Genomic DNA, 20,346 nt, shown 5'->3' with positions numbered 1-20,346 from the left:
AAGCAACCGTCTTCGTTCCGAGGAGTCCTGTTAACCGTACCGAAGCATCGTGGCAAAAGCGGTCGGACAGATTAGAAAGCTTAATTTGTTGAATTCCAATGGCGGAGTCGGAGCAAGTTTTTCTGCTCCTTTCAGAGCAAATGTGTTCCAATGACAGAGTGAGGGCGGAAGTCAAGAGTTCCAATGAGAGAGTCGGAGGGGATTCAGAGCTGGGAGGTCGCTCCGTGGAGCAGGAAAAACTGCTCCGCCGAAATCGGCGGAGTGGGCCGGAACTCAGCGTGACGCACTTCCTTTAACACGTTTGACTGCTTGGGGGCGCAGCTGGCGCGCCGCGAGTTGTGTTGATAATGGGGGACGGCATGGACGGCTCGGCTACCTCGGCAAAGCGTGTGGCATTGCTTCTGCTACTCGATAGCGACAGCCCCGAGTCGGAAAGCTCAAGTTCCGACACGAGTGATTCGTCGGACAGTGACAGCGACGCTGAAGCTTGCGCTTACGAGCGGGAATTCGACAGGATGTTCCGCATTCCCGCGAAGAGGCCAAAAGTTGTCGGTTTCATCGAGGACGTCGTTCGGCAGTACTCTGACCACGAGGTAAAAGATAGAAAAAAAAAGGAAAGCATTATGCTCAAGGTTTAACACGTCGTGGTGTTTTCGTTTGTTTCTTTTTTTTTTTAGCAGTTCCGGAGGCACTTCAGGCTGGCTCGACCTGTGGCCGAAAAGTTGATCGCAGAATTTGCTGCCTCGTCAATGTGCCCTTCGAGCACACATGGAGGAGTTCCGGCGATATCTGCGGAAACGCATGTCTTGACATTTATCTGGTTATTTCACCTCCCCCCCTTCCTCCCATTTTTTTCTTTGTACGATGCCTGCATAAAAATGCATTTGACTATGAGCCCGTGCAGTGCAGTGTGATCTGAAGCTGTTTCTTTTTTCTTTCGGGTAGCTGTAATCCCACTGCGCAGGTACGCGGCCAACAAAACCTGCATGCGAGACGTGTTAAGCCGTTTCGACATGTCAGAAAGCACCGTGTACCGAGTCCTTCAAAGAGGAGCGGAGTTCCTCATGACGCTGGGACATCAGTGATCAAGTTTCCCACAGACCTGGAGAAACTCACAGCAGTTTTGAGGTTTGTTTTCATTTCATTTATCATGACAACCAATAATATTGACCAGCCAAAATTTATTGATGATATCGCAACACGAGTGCACATTTTATTGTGGGTTATTTCAAGCTCAATATCCACTGCACTGGGCTTTAATGAAAACGTGATAGGTCGTGATGGTAATATCGAGCTTCAGCCAGTAGTGTTCGAACATTCAACTTATGTTTCTCCTGCAATCACAGCCGATTCCTTGCACCGCGAATGATGCTTCATGCTTTGTCATTTCTGTTCAGATGTACGATACAATATGGACCATGGTCTGGTTTTACAATTAAATTCCAATTACTATGCTTCAACTCCCTTTAGGAAAAACATACGCAGGCTTTTGTTTTGTTTTCTCTCCCCATTTTACGATTGTAAAAAGAGAGGTGGATAGCAAGAAAACATGTCGTATATAGGTGGACAGCAATGTATGTTCTTTTACTAGTTCTCAAAGTTGAATTTGGTTTTCATTTTGCATTGTTAACATTAAATATATCGTGCTGAGTCATGAAGGGTATGCTGTGACTGGAGTTAATGGGCTTGAGCACCAGTATTTCCTGTTAAAAGTCCTCGCAAATGCTCATTTCTTGCTCAGACATGGATGACACCACTCAGAAGAAGGGTGCTACTTGCTTACAGGTGTCTGGAATGCCTGCTGTTATTGGCTGCATAGATGGGTCGTATGTGAAGGTACAGTGCCCAGCCAACGTGGTAATAAACTGGTAGAACGAAGGTAGGCACACAAAATGAATAAAGAAGAATAGGCATACCAGTGTGGTACAGATAACGAACAACGATAGGGTAAGCAAAGTCAAAGAGCGCTGATTTGCTGATGCCTATCCCGACCTTTTTTCGTCTATGCGCTGTCAATACCTTCGTAATGGATCCTTATCAACTCGCCCAACCTTCATACTTGAATCCGATTTACTGGCAGAAGTGTCATTCGACTTAAAATGAGCTGTCTAGAGCACGACTCGTCCCTTGAGGTGGTCCTTGAAATAGGCTATATTGTGCGATGTCTTGATGACTATCTACAAAGCAAGCTTGCACGGTTTTGTTTTCCCATACCTCACACGTTTATAATCATTGTGCACCTTTATCTTTCCGCAGAATAAGTGGAGGCACTGTCATTACCATTGGGTTTACAAATGATTGGAGCCATGATCAAGGGACTGTAGGTACATCAGAGAAAAGTTCCTGCTTGGTTGTGCTTGTTTTGTGCGACTGAACCTTGTGCAACTTTGGGAATCTTCTGAGGGACTGTTCAACACCAAGGCATGTTCTGTAGAACGAAGGTAGCTACCCCGTGGTATTTGTTTTTATTTGGAGACATTTTCACATTCCTATTAATAGCTTCCATGTGGTTTCATGGATGCAGTTTCTTAAGGTATGTCACCACCTTTGAAAATGCATTTTTTTAAAACACATTTTTTAATGTTGAGATTCCAAGAATCCCCAAACATTCAAGAATATTTTGCCGAAAGAATTATGTTTGTATCTTATTTAGTTCCGAAGTTATAGCCAATTTTCCAACATGTGTTGAACGGTTGCGAAACCGAAACTAGTGTTGTGTACTAACAGAAATTGATAAGTTAGCGAACGAACGTCAACGGCAAATGTAATTTTTCTGTTACGTTTTGGTTTGGTAAGTATAAAGTTGTTTAAGACAACTTGTCTTTCTTTTTTCAGATGTTGCTTTGAATATCCGTAAGGAGGACGCGTGAAGCTACGAGCGTCTCTGTTGTTAACTTTGCGCGCGCTTCATGCTACTGCTGTTATTACTGCGTAGTTTGTCATTTTTATACGTAATATCTTTAGTAGCAGTAGTACAAATATAGGCCGAACGTTTTTATAAGCAGGTATGGCGAAGTTCAGGGGTAAAAAGATTGATGAAAAACGAAGGTGCCTTGGCAATCGACACACTGTGAATGCTCCGACCGTCTGGCCATGTGGACGGGGATGTATCGGCGAGTGGCTGCAAAGCTTGCGAACTGCACGACATACTGTGAATTGCCGATGCCAAGAGCCTTCACTGAAGGGTAATAGGATTATGGACATGGAGATCCTTTCATCTTGCTCGCCTGCACGGAATGCAGAACACCTCGCTCAGCCTGGAGGAGTGCTCCCAGCATAGAATATCCTTCTCATATGCTATTGTTGGTGGTGCATGCGCATATGCACACTCATTTGAATCGTCAAAGAAGACAGGAAGTTCTACTGAGAATAACCTGCGTCTGGTATACCAATGCGTCAGCTAGGCAAGGGTATTCTGGAGCTGTAACACTGGCGAAAAGTCATGAAACATGCCGCCATCGCCTTGGCAGTCCTGCTACCAAACGTTATCTGCAAAGCTTTGTAAAGCTGCGGAGAATGTTGCATCTAAATCAATGATGAATGCCGCTACTGAAGTGCGTTTTGTTGTGCGAAGTGCTGAATGTGGTGTGTCAGGTGACGGTACGTGGCAAAGGCGAGGGCATTCCTCATTGATGGCTGCGTGTTTCTTCATTGTATGACCCATTTTTGTTAAAACCCATGTTCATCTCATGTCACATTTATCACCCAGTCGTTTTTGCAGTTGATAGCACATTCGTGAGCTCGGTCAAAAACTTGTGCTTCAGAAGTTTTTCAGAAAGAACATCAGTGCACTGAATGAGATTAAGGGTAACTGAAGGACTTAATTTATTTTGTGAAGCAGAGAGAGTGAGAGAGCAAGCAGAGAGAGTGAGAGAGCAAAATAAAACATTTGACATTAATCTATGTCTAAGGCCTTTGAACTATTTTCGTTGGTTTAATTTCTCTCTCTGATACTATGTTGTATTTGTATTACAGAATTCAGTGAATGAAAAGCTCAGGAAGAGGCGAATGAGAACTGTTGGTTTGTTCTTCACGCGGCTCCCAAAAAGCTGGCCAGTGGGGAAACGAGGAGCCACTACTACTGTAATAGATCAAGAGTGGCTAGGCCAAAGGAAGGTCATGGTAATCGTCGAGAGAAAAGTCAGGGTACCTGCAAGGCCGGTAAGATATGTCTCATGTAATACTGTGACGAAGAAGGAGAACATCAGAGCCCGGCACCTGAAGATATCACCATAAATGCAAGGTACCAAAGAAAGCATTATGGCCATAAAGCATAATTCAACACTTGAGGATGAGTGACAAGAAAAGGCCAATGTAGCAGAGGACCTGGAGCATGGTGTGCCCATGAAAACCATATTGACTATTATAAGAACAACTGTTGCATGTAAGCTGAGGCCAGGCACTTTGGCAGAACGCATAACTCTGCCATAACATCAAACGGCAGTTTCACATTCTGCTCCTGAACAGTGTCACACACAATGATGCTGTCAGTGTAGATATATGGGTGAAAGCAATGCAAGACAAAGGTGAAACACTTGTCCGTCTGTATAGGCACAGGGTGCAGTGGACCCAACGGGTACTTTTGGTGCAAACAGATTTTGCCCTTTGTTTGGATGACATAGCCACAAAAGAGCTCTTGGAAGAATTGGGCACGGGGCACTGTGTGTCTTGACTCAAGACATGAACTACAAGGGTACCAGTTTCAGCTGGACCACTTCTCTAGTGCTAGATGAAGTGGTATCAGGTATACCTATCCACAACTTTCACGGCCTATAGGTGGGAGCGACTGTACATCCAACCTGGCAGGGTCGTTGAGATATCGGCCCGCTACAGACGTTTAGGACCGTAACACGTTTGGCGAAGAGTTCAGTTCTTGCGCTTCGGTTGCACTCAGATTATGTTTTTGTGAAAGCAGGGTTGCAGTGACATATTGTAAAAAGTAAATGAATGTTGGGTACGTGATTGGAACCTCATAGGAAGATAAATATGCACACAATTTTTAAATAAAGCAAACACACTTGTCACGTGGCTTGCGGCGCTTATCGCACGTTGCAAGCGCCCGCTGTGTTAGCACAATATCATAGTGAGAGTCTCAGTGAAGATCTCTCAATAATATCAGAGACATTCTCAAGAGACGTTGCTTTATCTCATTTTCGCTTGCATTGCATTCTGGCCGTGTAGCTTGCTCAGCTGACCTGCAAAAACACTAAGTGGATGTAAGTAAACGAAAAAAAATGTGTTGCCCTTTGAGACCGAAGCACAAGAACAACTTGAGGCATGTGCGATTATCATAAATACGATTTATTGCGCTTTCTTGGTAAAAAGAAAAAAAAAACGGCAGAATGCCACAACAGGTCGACAAGCAGCGAATAAAACCAGCGGAAGTCCAAATTTTCATGTTAAGATGTGACGTTCCTGTTATCATCCTACGCTTTCGGTGTTTGAGAAGTGCAATAAGTACATCGTACGCGACGTACAGCTTCAGGGCGTGAATCGTGCGATAGACGCTTTGAAATCGGACTTTTATTGTATTCTAGAGGACGGAACGCATTCCTAATCAGTTCTGGTACTGTCTGCAACGGCGACTGGTCGAGCGGAGGAAAGAAGCGCGATATGAGGTATACACTCGGTATATACTCGGACACAAACTGGGATTCTGCATACATTCATGGGCCTTGGTTATTGCTTGCGAATTATAACCCGCTTAAACCACCGGCGGCTTTTCGAGGCGCTAATCTGAATAGGGAGGCTTTTGCTTGGGCCTCCCGCTGTGAGCATCGAGGCTCGCGGTAAAATCTGTTGCCTTTTTCTTTTTATTTCCGTTCACATTGAGGAACCGAAAGTGTCACGGTAATATCGGGACCGTGAACACCGTCGCAAAACGATCCCAAACGAGGCAAAACAAGTGGCAACATTCGCCGACTCCAGCGGGTCCAACGTTTCAATAATCTCAGCACAGCTTCCGGCGGCCGCCGCTCGGCGGCGCCACGGCACGTGAAAGTTGCCGAATTAGCCTATTTAAACCTGCAACAGGATGAATGAGGAAAACTTGGCAGCTTTTTCAGGTCTCTTGAGTGTGCCATCAACAAAAAGTGGCTGCTAAGACATTTATGTCTGATGACCGCCTCACAATTTTACAAGGCATGGTCATCAGTTATGGGTGTCCCTCAGTAGAAACTTCTCTGCACCTGGCATGTGGATAGGAATAAGCAAAAGAAGGTACATGAGTGTGCAGAAAAACAAGTGAGGCCAGACATGTACCATAACGTGCGACTCCTTTTAGAGTTCCTTGACCAGCAAGAATTTGAAAAGTATCATCAATCATTCCTTGACACTGAGGAAGAAAAAAAGGGATTTTCTGAAATACTTCAACGACAACTATGCAGTTAGACCTCAAGAGTGGGCCTACTGCTTTAGGACGAGGGCAGGTATCAACAACAACATGCACCTTGCGAGCATGCACAGGACGTTGAAGCACAGCATGCTGGAGGGAAAGAAGAATAAGCGTGTTGATAAACTAATTTCTGCCCTCATGAACTTGACATATCATTTTTTGATGAAGAGGGCAATCCAGATGATCAAAGGAGCACAGGGCAACAAGTTGAGTGCAATTGAAAGGTACCACAGATCTGGCACTGAAATGGCAGGTTGTGCCAAATTAAACAAAGACGGCACGTGGACTGTGCCATCTCAGTCTACTAAAGGGCACTCTTATACAGTGACAAAAGTCGGGGATGCTGCTTGCTGTCCCTTGAGATGCAATGAAATGTGCAGTGTGTGTGCATACTTACATGTGCACTTGCTATGCGCACCTGATACACTTCACAGTGCAAGCACATTCACTGTGGGATCATTGCTAACACATGTAAAGCAGTGACAATAACACTATGAGAGCCCACCTGAAACAGTAACTGAAACGAGTCGGGGCATTGCACATAGTGCAAAGCATTGCAAAGCTGGAGGCGGCCACAACAGTGTCAAGCTCGGCATTATTCAAAGCAAAGATGGAGTCTGTCAAACAAGCAATAGTGGATGGTGAAGTGTCTGAGGAAGTGGCTGAGAAGGCGAATAAGTTGTTTGAGCCAGTCTTCCTGCTTGTCGAAGGTGACAGGAAAAGAAAAATGCCAGACCAATCTAATGAACCAGCAAGCAAGAAAGTCGAGCGTCAAATGAGATTCTATTCTACAAAGAAGCCTAGACTGTCCCAACCATTATCAAGTCTTTCAAGGCCTACCGAAGCTCAAAAGGAAGTCCTAAAACAGCAGCTTGTGGACAGAAATGTGGAGTCTGCACAGATAATCACGTCAGCAGGGCATGACTACAGCTAGCCTTCAAAGTGGTGGCGAAGTGCCCAACTAATATCGGGCTCCTAGGACTTATTAAAGGGGTGGACTGCCTTGTTTTCATTCTGACTGTGGACTACGTGGTACTTCGGAAAGATCTGTTTAGGTTGTTGAAAAAAAAAGTTCTCATCGGTGCGCCACCTTTTCAGGCGGCGATCAGGGAGTGCGGGAAAAGGGTTATCCATATGAGAAATTTGAAGTTCGGCGGCGATGGTGACCACCCACCACCAAGCCCAACGAGGGGACGCTTCAAAGGTAGAACACTTGAAGACGCCAGCCATACATCGCCGCTATAACCAAATATAACTACCCAAGATTGAGTAACTACACAAGGTTAACCCTTGCCGCCAGGAAGACTGGAAGTAATGATGATTAGTGGGTTTTTGTGGCGCAAGGGCCAAGGGTGGCCAAAGAGCGCCATGTCTGATGATGTGGTGTTTGCGTTGACTAGTGAGTTTCGATGGTAAGTGTAATACGGCTGTATAGAGGCCTAAAATCACGTGCTGTATGGCAGGGTAAAAAAAATGTGTATATAGCATAAAATTATGACACTGATCAGTGATGTGATCTATGGGTGTGCGATAAATGGCCAGTGAGTATGATTTCCACAAGGGAGATATTTTCACTAACACGAATGCCTCCTTAGGGCCTTTGCGCCCAAAGGCCGGGAGGCAGGTGCTTTTTGTTGGTAGTACTACCGCACAGCAACCTCAGTCAAGAGACCGCGCTACGGGTTACCCGGGAAAATAACATTGAAATTATTGATATCTTTGATGAATTGAAGAACCGCCTGGTATTTAAAAAGTGGTTCCCTGCCTAAAAACATAGCGGGATGAAGTGGCAACTGTTGCCGGTATATTAACGGAAAGTGCTTGTTTCTTTGAGCGTGCAGTTCCGTGCATTGCGCTAGTATGTGAAGGACGGTGAGAGGCTCCCCACATCTATCACACAAAGGTGGATCGCCACCGGACAGAAGGTATGAGTGTGTACTGTGTGTGTGTCCTATTCTAAGTCTGCAGAGTGTTATTTCTGTACGACGTGTTTTAGATGTCGGCGGCCAATTACCAAGATGCGGTTTTATAAGGTGTAGTTTATTTTGTTTTTCCTTATCCCATAAGCGCTGCCAATGGGCTCTGAGCATCCGTTTAAGGAAGGGCTTCAGATCTAGCGCAGGGACAGCGATGGGTGTTTCGGCGGCGTTTTCGTGGGCGGATGCAGCTAGCTGGTCCGCCAACACGTTCCCTTCGATCTCGCGATGCCCTGGCACCCAGCATACAACAACATACTGCTTGAGTGTGTATATCCTGCATAACAATGAGTACAGTGAAGTAAGGATAGGGTTTCTATGTTTTTTTAAAGTTTTCAAGGCTTTTACCACACTCAGGGAATCCGTATATATAACTGCCTTTTGTAATTTTGATTCCTTAATATGTTTAACGGCCGCAAGTATCGCATAAGATTCTGCAGTAAAAATGCTTGTATTGGAATGCAGAACGCCGGCATCCGAAAACGATGGTCCAACCGCTGCGTAGGACACACTAGTGTGAGACTTTGATGCATCTGTGAAGAATTCAGGGTAAGCGTACTTGTGCTGTAATTCGAGGAAGTGTATGCGGATGTGTGCAGTAGGTGCGTGCTTCGTAACTTCCACGAAAGATACGTCGCAGTCTATAAGCTGCCACTGCCATGGCGGGAGGTGTACAGAGGGAGCCACCAAACGGTGTTCAAGAAGGGGCACACCGGTTTCCTCTGCTAGGCCCCTCACACGAAGTGAGTAGGGCTGTCTCATCGAGGGACGCTTGTCAAACAGCGCAGCACTGGACAAATCATTGATAGTAGAGTGTAAGGGGTGTTCGTTGTCTGCGTTAACCTTGAGAAAATACACAAAAGATGAATATGTTCTCTGCAAATTGAGTGACCACTCGTTCGATTCCACATAGAGGCTTTCTACAGGGCTTGTCCTGAAAGCACCAGTAGATAGCCGAATACCTAGGTGATGGATGGGGTCCAGCATTTTCAAGGCGCTTGATGAGGCAGACTGGTAGATTGCGGCTCCATAGTCTAGACGTGAGCGGATGAGGCTTTTGTAGACGTTCAATAAGCATTTCTTGTCACTACCCCATGCAGTGTGTGACAACACTTTCAAAACGTTCATTGTTTTCATACACTTATTTTTTAGGTACTTGATATGTGGCACAAAGGTTAGCTTCGCGTCCAGGATTACTCCCAAGAATTTTTGTTCCATTTTTACAGGTAGGCGCTGGCCCTGCAGGTTAATGTCGGGATCAGGATGCATACCTCTTTTTCTCGAAAATACGACGCAAGTGCTCTTTTGCGCATTTAAACTAAAGCCGTTCTCGCCTGCCCACTTGGCCACCTTGTTCAGACCAAGCTGAACCTGGCGCTCACAGATAGCGAGATTACACGATTTAAATCCTATTTGTACATCATCGACGTATGTACAATAAAACATACTGTATGGGATGCACAGACGTAGGGAGTTCATTTTAACAATAAAAAGCGTGCAGCTGAGCACCCCTCCCTGAGGCACTCCAGTTTCCTGCACGAATGATCGTGATAAAACATTTCCCACTCGAACACGGAATGTACGGTTCGACAAATAGCTTTCTATTACACTTAGCATTCTGCCGCGTATGCCTAGATGTGAGAGGTCTCTTAAAATTCCAAAGCGCCACGTAGTATCGTATGCCTTCTCCATATCTAGGAATACAGATAGAAAGAATTGCTTGTGGACGAAAGCTTCGCGAATTTGTGCCTCAATACGTATGAGATGGTCAGTCGTGGATCGACCCTCTCTAAACCCGCACTGATATGGGTCAAGCAGTTTATTCGATTCTAGGAAATGTAACAGGCGCCGGTTTATCATTTTTTTCAAGTACTTTGCAAATACAGCTCGTAAGTGCTATTGGCCGGTAGCTCAGAACAGAAGATGGATCCTTCCCCTGTTTTCAGAATCGGGATCACAATGGCTTCTTTCCATGCAGAGGGATTTCACCGGAAAACCACACGGCGTTGTAGAGGCAAAGCAGAGTTTTTTGTGTTTCTTGGGGTAAATTTTTTATCATTTCATATATTACACGGTCGGGACCTGGAGCAGATTGTTGCAGCAACTCACTGCCGCCTGCAGCTCTGCTAGGCAGAAAGGTTGGTTGTATCCTTCAGTGTTCGCACTTTTACGTTCTAATTTCTGCCGTTCTATTTGTGTTTTGTACGTTTTAAAGGTTTCAGAATAGTGTGACGAACTAGATACATGTTCGAAGTGTGCACCCAGGAAATTAGCCTGGTCTTCCAAGGAGTCACCGTGTGTGTTCACCAAAGGAAGAACAGATGTTTGTCGGCCCTCGATCCTACCAATTCTGTTCCATACCTTTGCCTCATCCGTGTAGGAGTTGATGCTTGAGAGAATCTCTGCCAACTCTCTCTTCTAGACTGCCGCCGGGTTCTCCGGCCTTGGGATTTCACCTGTTTAAAATTCATTAGATTTTCTGCAGTCGGCGAATCGCGCAGCAGCCCCCAGGCTTTGTTTTGTCTCTTACGAGCCATACGGCACTCGTCATCCCACCAAGGGACTTGGCGTTTGCCTGTCAGATTTTTTACTTCAGATATGCTTTGTGTGGCGGCGTCGATTATGAAAGCAGTAAAATACTGCACAGCTGTATCGATTTCTAGGGAAGAAATGTCTGCCCACGAGATGTTAGCAAGAGACTGGAACTTGCTCCAGTCGGCTGAATCGAGCTTCCACCGTGGGGCCTGTAGTGGAGGAGGGTTGTTTCCTTTCGGCGTTTCTCAGTAGTATTGGGAAGTGGTCGCTCCCGTAAGGGTTTTTAACCACTTCCCAGTTAAATCAAGTAGGAGGGTGGGGGAGATCATGCTAAGGTCAATGGATGAGTATGTTTTGTTCGCGAGGCTAAAAAACGTGGGCTCTTTTTTATTTAGTAGGCATGTACCAGTAGAAAGGAGGAAATTTTCAATCAGACGACCTCGACCGTCATTGCGAGAGTCGCCCCACAAGCTGCTGTGGGCATTGAAATCACCTAGAACAAGGTAGGGTTCTGGTAATTCATTGATTAGGGACTGAAATTCCTGCTTGTGTAATTGGTAATGCGGGGGTATGTAAAGCGAACAAATGGTGATGAGTTTATTTAGAAGCACAGCTCGAACGGCCACCGCTTCCAGGGGCGTTCGCAGCTGTAGTCCTTGACACGGTATAGTTTTGTCAACTATAAGCGCAACGCCACCAGATGACGCAAGAGCGTCCTCGCGGTCTTTACGAAAGACGACATACTGTCGGAGAAAGTTTTTGTGGCTTGACTTTAAATGTGTTTCTTGTACGCAGAATAACCTTGGTTGGAATTCAGATAGTAGCTCTTGGATATCATCCAGATTGCGAATTAGACCTCTCGCATTCCATTGGATTATTTGTGTATCCATTTTGATTTGTAGAGTAGTGTAGTGTAGGTTGTCTGCGTACAAGTACTTTCCAGGTCTATGTACCTTTATCAGGCGCAAATCACTCGAGCCGCTTTTCTTTTTTCAAGCGCTCAAGCGAACCGCTTCGGTCCTTCGACATCGTCCGACGCCGAAGGAGATTTGCTGTGTCCATCGCCTCGAGTGAGGCAGTGAACGCCCGCCTTTGCAGGCTCGTCGACCTTACTAGAGACCTCGCCGCATGCGGAGAGGCCCGTTGCCCCAACAGCCCAGAGGTTGAGGGCTCCTGCTTCGATGTAGGCGGAGTAGTCTTACCTGCTACCGCCAAAGGGGCAGGTGGCACCGCCACTGGCTCGCTACGCGCCAGCCGAGAGGAGGTTGCCTGGGGCTGCTGCGGTGCTGCCCCTTTACGCACCGCATCAGCATACTTTGTTCCTTGAAGGAACGAGAGGCGTTTCCGCGCTTCCCCGAACGAAATGTTTTCTTTGATTTTAGTGCGATTACGTCCTTCTCCTTTTTCCAAGATGGGCACGAACGCGAGTACGCAGCGTGCTCGCCATCACAGTTCACGCAGTGAAGTGCATTTTCGCATGTTTCTGAGTTGTGCTCAGTGGATCCACATTTGGGACATGTGGGCTGGCCTCGACACGTCTGAGAACCGTGACCATACCTTTGGCACTGGAAGCATCGTCGGGGATTCGGAATGTATGGGCGGACACGGAGCTTTGTGTAACCTGTTACAAGTGTGTCTGGAAGAACGCTGGAGCCAAAAGTAATGATTATGTGCTTTGTTGGAATATCCTTGCCATCTCGCTTGATCTAATTCTTTGGACGTTGACTACATTCTCATGTTTCCAACCCTCAAGAAGTTCAGCATCGGTCAGGTCAACCAAATCATCCTCTGACACAACACCTCGGACAGTGTTCATTGAACGATGTGCAGATACAGTTATGGGGACATCACAAAATTCTTCAGACTGGACAGCTTTGCATATTGTTCTTTGTCTCGCACTTCAATGAGGAGGTCTCCACTTGCCATTTTTGTGGCTTTGTAGCCTGGTCCAAGTGCATCTACTAAGCATTTTGAGACTAGGAATGTGGGACAGTTTTCTAACTGTCTTTTCAGGTTTGTCACTGTGGATAACATTGTAGCGTGGATAGTTCTCTTTGTTTGGTTGAAAAAGTTCGGTGTTTGCTTCGGTGCGCACCCTTTTCAGGGAGCGATCAGTGGGTAATGGGGGGAAGTGTTTAGCCATAAAAATGGATTGTGTTCGGCAGCGGTGGCAGCCACCCACCACCGAGCCCAACAAGGGGACGCTGCAAGACATAAAGAAAGCACTTGCACACGCCAGCTGTGCACCGCCGCTATAACCAGATGTGACGCATCCCAAGGTGGGGTGGAGCACACGAGGTTAACCCTTGCCGCCAGGAAAATTCGAAGTAAAATAGAAGAGAGGAGAAGACAGGAAAGATGAAAAGTAGGTGAAAAGACGAAGATGTGAGGAGATAGAGACAGGAAAAGGCGACTGCCGATTTCCCCTGGGTGGGTCAGCCCAGGGGTGCCGTCTACGTGAAGCTGGGGCCAAAGGGGTGTGTTGCGTCTGCCGGGGGGCCTTAAAGGTCCAATCACCCGGCGTCGGCTCAACCCCCAGGATCCCCTTTTCCCCGGACACGGCAAAGCCACGCACGGCTAGGCGTGGGAGGGGGTCGAAACCCCCCCGTTAGCTCGGGTCCGTGGTGTCGCTACACACCAAACGCCAAGACTGGAAGTAAATAGAAGAGAAGAGTAGACAGGAAAGATGTAAAGTGAGAGAGAAAGACGAAGATGAGGGGGAGAGAGAGACAGGAAAATGCGACTGCCGATTTCCCCTGGGTGGGTCAGCCCAGGGGGTGCCGTCTACGTGAAGCCGGGGCCAAAGGGGTGGTGTTGCCTCTGCCGGGGGGCCCTTTAAAGGTCCAATCACCAGCGTCGGCTCAACCCCCAGGATCCCCTTTTCCCCGGACACGGCAAAGCCAGCACGGCTAGGCGTGGGAGGGGTCGAAACCCCCGTTAGCTCGGGTCCGTGGGTCGCTACACACCAAACGCCTACTTGCGCAGACGCCCCTGCGGGGTTGCAGCTTTAGTGCGCAGCCATACATGACAGCTGGATGGTACGTGTGTTAGAACACGAGAGGTGCCTCCATGCTTGTTGTATGTGCTGCTGGTAAGTGTTTAGTGAATAGATACAAACCCATAATTTGTAGCTTTTGTGTGCAGCCATACATGACAGCTGGATGGTACGTGTGTTAGAGCACGAGAGGTGCCTCCAAGCTTGTTGTATGTGCTGCTGGTAAGTGTTTAGTGAATAGATACAAACCCAGAATTTGTAGCTTTGGTGTGCAGCCACACATGACAGCTGGATGGCATGTGTGTTAGAGCACAAGAGGTGCCTCCAAGCTTCAACCACCATTTTATCGCATCAAGCCTCCAGTTCCCTAATAAATTTAGTCTTGTTTGGACACTTGTAATGGTCTTACAGTTAATTATTAGGGTTATTAATATGCAGCATAGGTTAAGCACTAGTGAAGTCCTTCATCACAATAAGTGCACTAGAAATTAAGCTTTTATATTACATAACCTTGCCAAATATGAGTCCGCCGCGGTGGTACAGTGCTTATGGTGCCGAGCCAAATGTCATGGATCGCTCTCGGCCGCGGCGATCACATTTCAATGGAGGCGAAATGGTAGAAGCCCGTGTACGTACGATGTCAGTGCACGTTAAGACCACCAGATGGTCTACAGAACACCAGATGGTCAAAATTTCCGGAGCCCTGCACTACGGCGTGCGTCATTATATCGTGGTTTTAGCACGTAAAACCCCAGAAATTATTATTATTATTGCCAATGATGACCACATGCCTCAACAAATATGAAAAGTACTATGCGTTGATGTTGGCACTGGACTGAGGTTTCCACTAAATGTAAAATTTAAGTCACTCATATGTCTCATCTGCTCTATCTGACACAACTGCTGCTGTAATTAATAATTGACTGAAATGCAAAGTGTTCCATTGGTGAATGTGCTGACCTGCCAATTTCTCACTTATGATTTCTCATTTCAGATATTGTATTACTGATTGGAGAGGTGTTAAATGACATTGATGTCACAAAGCTATGGAGGAACCAAACAAGCATTTTAATAAAGCCTTATTGTCAAAGCTTAACCTGGTTGTGTCTTCCTGTGTTGATAATACATACTTGTGCACGCGGTTTCTGCACTACATTCATCACAGTAACGCAGTGCGGTTTCATTCAAGCCACGAGGACAGTCAGAATCGATTTAGATCTGTTTCTTTCTTTATGAATGCTTAGATATTATTATTATTATTATTGCAGCGGTATTTGCACACGTTCTTCTGGCAACGGCGCGAATCCTTTATCACAGAGGAGAGCTCGATCAACATCGACATCGTCTGCAATGGCGGATTGTTTATTTGCAGCGTTTGCGCGATGTAAATTGTTCTTTCGCTAGTTTCTTGTACGCGGTAATGTTAACATTAACGCTCGCTATCGAGTTTAGGGTATGTCTTCTCACACGTGATGGTGTGGTGCCTTTTTCACCCGTGGATATTCGTACTGGACTCCGCTCGCTCACCACAGCAGGTGAGGTCATTGGTAAGATACACGTTACGAAGCAACTTCCAATTCAACATTGTGCTTTGTATGAGTGTCACGCTCTGCGCTTTCGATAGGTATCGAGCTCTTTGATCGTTCACTTGCGCTAGATGTGGTATCGAGCCAGTCCAGCTCTGAAAATTCATTTCCGATGATCGGGACACGATCGTGACATGCATGAACGCGCATGAACGCGCGGGCACCACACAAAATATAAGGTAAAGCTGTGCAGCAAATTCAGATGTACTAGGTATTGCTGCGAACAATATTGCTCTGCTAATGGACGTCGATGACTGCCCAGCCCCCCCCCCTTTTTTGTACATACATGTAAACCGTGATTTCAATTTGACAGCTTTGCTTTGAAGGCGCTTTTAGTGCTATAATGGAAGCGATAGCTTGCTTTTGATGACCTCTGCGCTGTCAGTGCATCAGGACATTGCATTATTGATAAGACAGAACTGTTCACGTCCAACACCCCTCGCAACAAAAAGATTTTGAAAATTCTTGCGCTACACTTGCTCGTTTTCACAAAAGGGGTGTTTTTGGAAGAGTTAAGCACCCTTGACCTAAAGACGCTGATTTCTTCTTATCAGTGCTAAAGTTACTGTCTACGCTACCAAATGGTAGCATATGCAGTAACTCTAATCAGTGCCTGCCAGCAGCGCACCAGTTGAGGGTGGTGTTCTGTATAACTTCGTGCAAAAAAAAAAGAAAAGAATCACAACTAAATGCCACAGTAGAACTTGCTCCAACCGAGCTGCAAGTCTGGTTGAACTTTCGATTCAAGTGCGAGCTTTCATTCGACTACATTAACCCTTTCAGACGCGATCTATGAAGAACTGCCTGTAATTCGTCCAGAGTTGCACATTATCTCAAGGGACTAGACGTTTGCAACAAAAATATTGTCATGTATGTGCTTTATAGTAACTAATCTTGATTAAACTGCAATTGCATTGAACATGAAGTCATTCATGTTCTTGCTTTATGCAAAAATAGAATGAAATCTCAGGCTAGAAATATAGTACTACTTTTTCTTTTTTTGGTTATGATCATTTCGAGCAAAGATAAATTATATTTTTTAGGTGACTTGGAGAAAGCGGAACATCGAACGTGGTAGTGCCTTCTGCTAATTGACTATGTTCAACAGTACACTGCAAAATGAAGTTGAAAACAGATCTATTACACAGGAGGTTCAATTTATCCACTTTTAATGTATCTTGTCCTTTCTTAGCCACTAGTCAACATGACTAGCAAAAACATGTGATGTAGACAGTTGTATACAAAGCGTCTCAAACAGTTGTAGAAAGAATGGTGTGCTAAAAGCTGCAGCAAGACAGAGTACTACTTTGCGAAGCTGCAGTCGTAAGTGCCGCCGCTTTAGGTTTACAGGTTGATCCATCCACGGCTTGGATGTAGACCATACTTAGAAACTAACTCGGATGATACCGTTGTCACATGGTGCACTGCTGATCGCAATTAAGCCCAATCGGGATCAAATTTCTCAACAGTGATTGACTCGTTTCTGCAACTTGCATACAGTAAATAATCACTGTAGAGAAATTCTACACAGTCAGGTCCCATCGTGATCAAAATTGACAGTATGACACCCATAATACATATTTGTCTGTGAGACCAACTTTTGGATATACAAGTCTTACTAGAAAAGAATAACTAGATACACTGTTCGATGGCAGCCTATTAACATGTTGGCTCACGCGCTCTTTCAAGCACATTCAAGACGTGGCATGAAACTCTTGCTAAACTATTCTCACTGAGTTTCTACCATACAGCTTATTTGCCATGTGATGTACAAATCGATGCGGTCACCTACAGTGCACACTATGGGCTCACTTTCTTGAGCTCAATTTTCGTGACGTACAGCCTGACACTTAGAAGTGTAATACCCGTATTAGCTGCAATGCTGTCAAATAATTTTGCCCTCTGAAAGTAGAAAACATCTCTTTCATTCAGAGCTTCTCAGACACTTTTAAAAACAGTGAATTCATTATTATTATTATTATTATTATTATTATTATTATTATTATTATTATTATTATTATTCCTGTGTGTGAAGTACGATAAAAAATGCAGTTCCAACCCGTATGCATGCTTTTATGAACGCCTGGAACATGGTTTTTAAAGACGATAGTCTTTATTTGGGAACTTAGACGCACAAATTTTGGTCTGTCTGTCTTTGTTTGTCTGTCACCCGATTCAGCCACCCGGCCAAAGTTTAACCACTTTCTGAACGCCCAGCCATCTCGCACTAGTATCACCGTTCATACTTGTGAACATTGTCGATCAAAAATCAAGTGTTACGCATAACTGAGGCGCAACATCAACACGTAAGTATAAGGTGGTGTTCCTTTACTAGAAAATACACAGATATTTAATTCTAAAGACCCTAGTGTTTCTTGCGTGTGCTGAAAATGCTAGTGTTTCTTGGGCTGCGCTGGAAATGCGATGCTAGGAGCCAGATGCTGCGATTCAACATAGAGGAGGAGGACTCATGTAGTACGGCCAGCAGTAGACTATTACAGAGTTTGAGAATTGGGGCCCCAAGGAGCTTGTGGACCCAAGACGCTTGCGAGTCGCCAGGGCGCATGCGCAGAACCCAAGCCACTCTTGGGCTCTTGCGCTCGCGTTGACCCGAGACGCAAAAATCGAAAACTAGCGGGGGCCCCAAGGCGTCTTGGGTCACCAGCGAGAAGGCACAGACGCAACGCGGGCCACGGCACAGTATGGACCGCGTCTCGCATGATTTTAAATTTCGTCACGCGTGGCGCTCCGTGCACTTGACCCAACGCAGCCTGCGTTGGCCCAATTCGCCTTTTCCAAGGGGGTCCTCTACGCATGCGCGGCGAGCGCCGCGCGGAGTACGACGGGAAATATGCGGGCGCCATGTTTTTTTGAGGCTCTCCTGCTCGCTTGCACTAGCTTTTGTGCGTCGCCCCACTGGCAAGCGTTCGTGTCCGGGTTTAGTTATGCCGCAGAGGTGCGCCGCTGTAGGTTGCACAAATGCCAGCAATAAGCTCCCCAAGGTTAGGTTTTTTTGCTTCCCTGCAGCATCTTTACACGCAGCAAAAAGGAAAAAGTGGATTCAGGCGATGCGCCGAATGAACGTCGACGGGTCTACGTGGACGCCTACAGCCAACTCGCGCGTTTGCAGCGAGCAACAGACGTGACGCTGTCCTCGCGGAGGGCAACAATTTGCCTGTAATGCCCAGGCTTCATTGAGCACAGGCATATGCTGCTTAGCAGGTGGAGCTCGCACCCGGCAGGATGGCGAGTAGTGCAGCATTCCAGCCGGCGAATATACTTTTCTTCTTTAAATTTCCAGCCCTTTTGCAGCCCGCGGCTAGTTGACGCGCCGAAATGTGCTTGAATAACACGCTCACACACAGGCGGCACATGGGTCAGGTCGGCAGTCCACGAGCCGCTTGAGCATAAAAATTTCTTCAACTCGTCCGCAGAAAAGCTGCTACTCATGCTTCGCTGCACTTACGACCGAACAGCACACTACAAGTTCACTACTATTTTTCTTTTACAGTTCCCATGCGACACACGGCTAGTCACGCCAGCACGCAAACACGCATTCACAGCCGGGAAACGCGGACGGAGGAAGGTGAGAGAGCCACAAGTCGTGATTCTGGCAGTCACCGCTAGAGGCGCGCCACCGCTCTGGAAAAGGTGATGATGATGATGATGATATGTGGTGTTTAATGGCGCAAGGGCCAATTGATGGCCAAAGAGCGCCAGTTCATGAGACAAAGGATGTGAGCAATGGTTGCGGTAAGTAGCTGTAAAGGGGCCTTAAAATTCCACGCGCTGAAGGCGGGTAAAACATATATATATATATTAAAATCATGACAGTGACGTGAAATATGTGTAGTGGAATGAATGGCAAGTGGTCGCAAGAATAAGACTATAAGATATGACATCAGCACGAATGCCTCGTCAATGCCCTTGAGTCCAAGGGCCGCGAGGCAAGTGCTGTCTTTAGCGTATTCACCGCAGCAGCGACCTCTGTTTAGAGGCCGTGCTACGGATCACCTTGATATATGACATGAAAACTCCGTACGTCGTTTAAAAAAGCAGACAGTGACTGATATGTAAAAAGCGGGTCCCTACCGATGAACATTGAAGGGTGAAATGGAAATTGCTGCCGGTAGGGTAATAAAAGTGCTTTTTTCTGATAGCATCGAGTTCGTTGCACTGAATGAGGACGTGAAGGACAGTGAGTGGCTGACCACATCTATCACATAAAGGTGGCTCGCCACCGGACAGAAGGTGTGTGTGTGTACTGTATGTGTGGCCGATCCTAAGTCTGCAGAGTGTAACTTCTGTGTGGCGTGATTTTGATACTGGAGGCCAGTTACCGAGATGCGGTTTGACAACGTGTAGCTTATTCCGTGTATGCATATCCCATGTGGTCTGCCAAAAGGCTCTGAGCTTTCTTTTCAGGAAGTGTTTTAGGTCTAGTGGAGGAATAGCTAAGGATGTGTTGTGACTGTTTTCGTGGGCGGATGCTGCTAGCTGGTCCGCCAACACGTTGCCTTGAATCTCGCGGTGCCCTGGCACCCAGCACACTACGACATGTTGTTCGAGTGCGTATATCGTGCTTAAAAGAGAATACAGCGAGACAAAGACGGGGTTTTTGTGTCTTTTCAGAGTTTTTAAGGCTTTTACCACGCTTAGAGAATCTGTGTAAATCACTGCCTTTTGTAGTTTTAATTGTTGAATGTGTTTAACGGCCGCAAGTATCGCGTAAGCTTCTGCCGTGAAGATACTTGATTCAGGGTGTAGAATACCGGAATCCGTAAAGGATGGCCCGACGGCTGCGTAAGACACAGAAGTATTGGACTTTGAGGCGTCTGTAAAGAATTCTGCACAAGTGTA

General features: G+C 46.2%; 1 protein-coding gene across 1 annotated transcript; it reads left to right on the top strand.

The window, feature by feature from the left end:
- The first annotated feature begins 226 nt into the window (after window positions 1-226).
- Window positions 227-1,085, top strand: LOC125759947 (uncharacterized). The gene is made up of 3 exons (XM_049419476.1): window positions 227-593; window positions 681-820; window positions 965-1,085. The coding sequence occupies exons 1-3, from the start codon at window positions 348-350 to the stop codon at window positions 1,083-1,085; spliced, it is 507 nt and encodes a 168-aa protein (XP_049275433.1). The 5' UTR covers window positions 227-347.
- The last annotated feature ends 19,261 nt before the right edge of the window (window positions 1,086-20,346 follow it).

This window comes from Rhipicephalus sanguineus, chromosome 9 (assembly GCF_013339695.2).
Source record: "Rhipicephalus sanguineus isolate Rsan-2018 chromosome 9, BIME_Rsan_1.4, whole genome shotgun sequence".
In the NCBI taxonomy this organism is placed as follows: Eukaryota; Metazoa; Arthropoda; class Arachnida; order Ixodida; family Ixodidae; genus Rhipicephalus; species Rhipicephalus sanguineus.
This window is presented reverse-complemented; position numbering and strand designations above follow the sequence as displayed.

Bases quoted from the DNA above. Each gene is read 5' to 3' on its own strand.
- LOC125759947 (XM_049419476.1), top strand. From the start codon at position 348: ATGGGGGACGGCATGGACGGCTCGGCTACCTCGGCAAAGCGTGTGGCA. The intron at 594-680 runs GTAAAAGATAGA...TTTTTTTAGCAG, and splicing joins GGCAGTACTCTGACCACGAG to TTCCGGAGGCACTTCAGGCT. The intron at 821-964 runs GTTATTTCACCT...CCCACTGCGCAG, and splicing joins CATGTCTTGACATTTATCTG to GTACGCGGCCAACAAAACCT.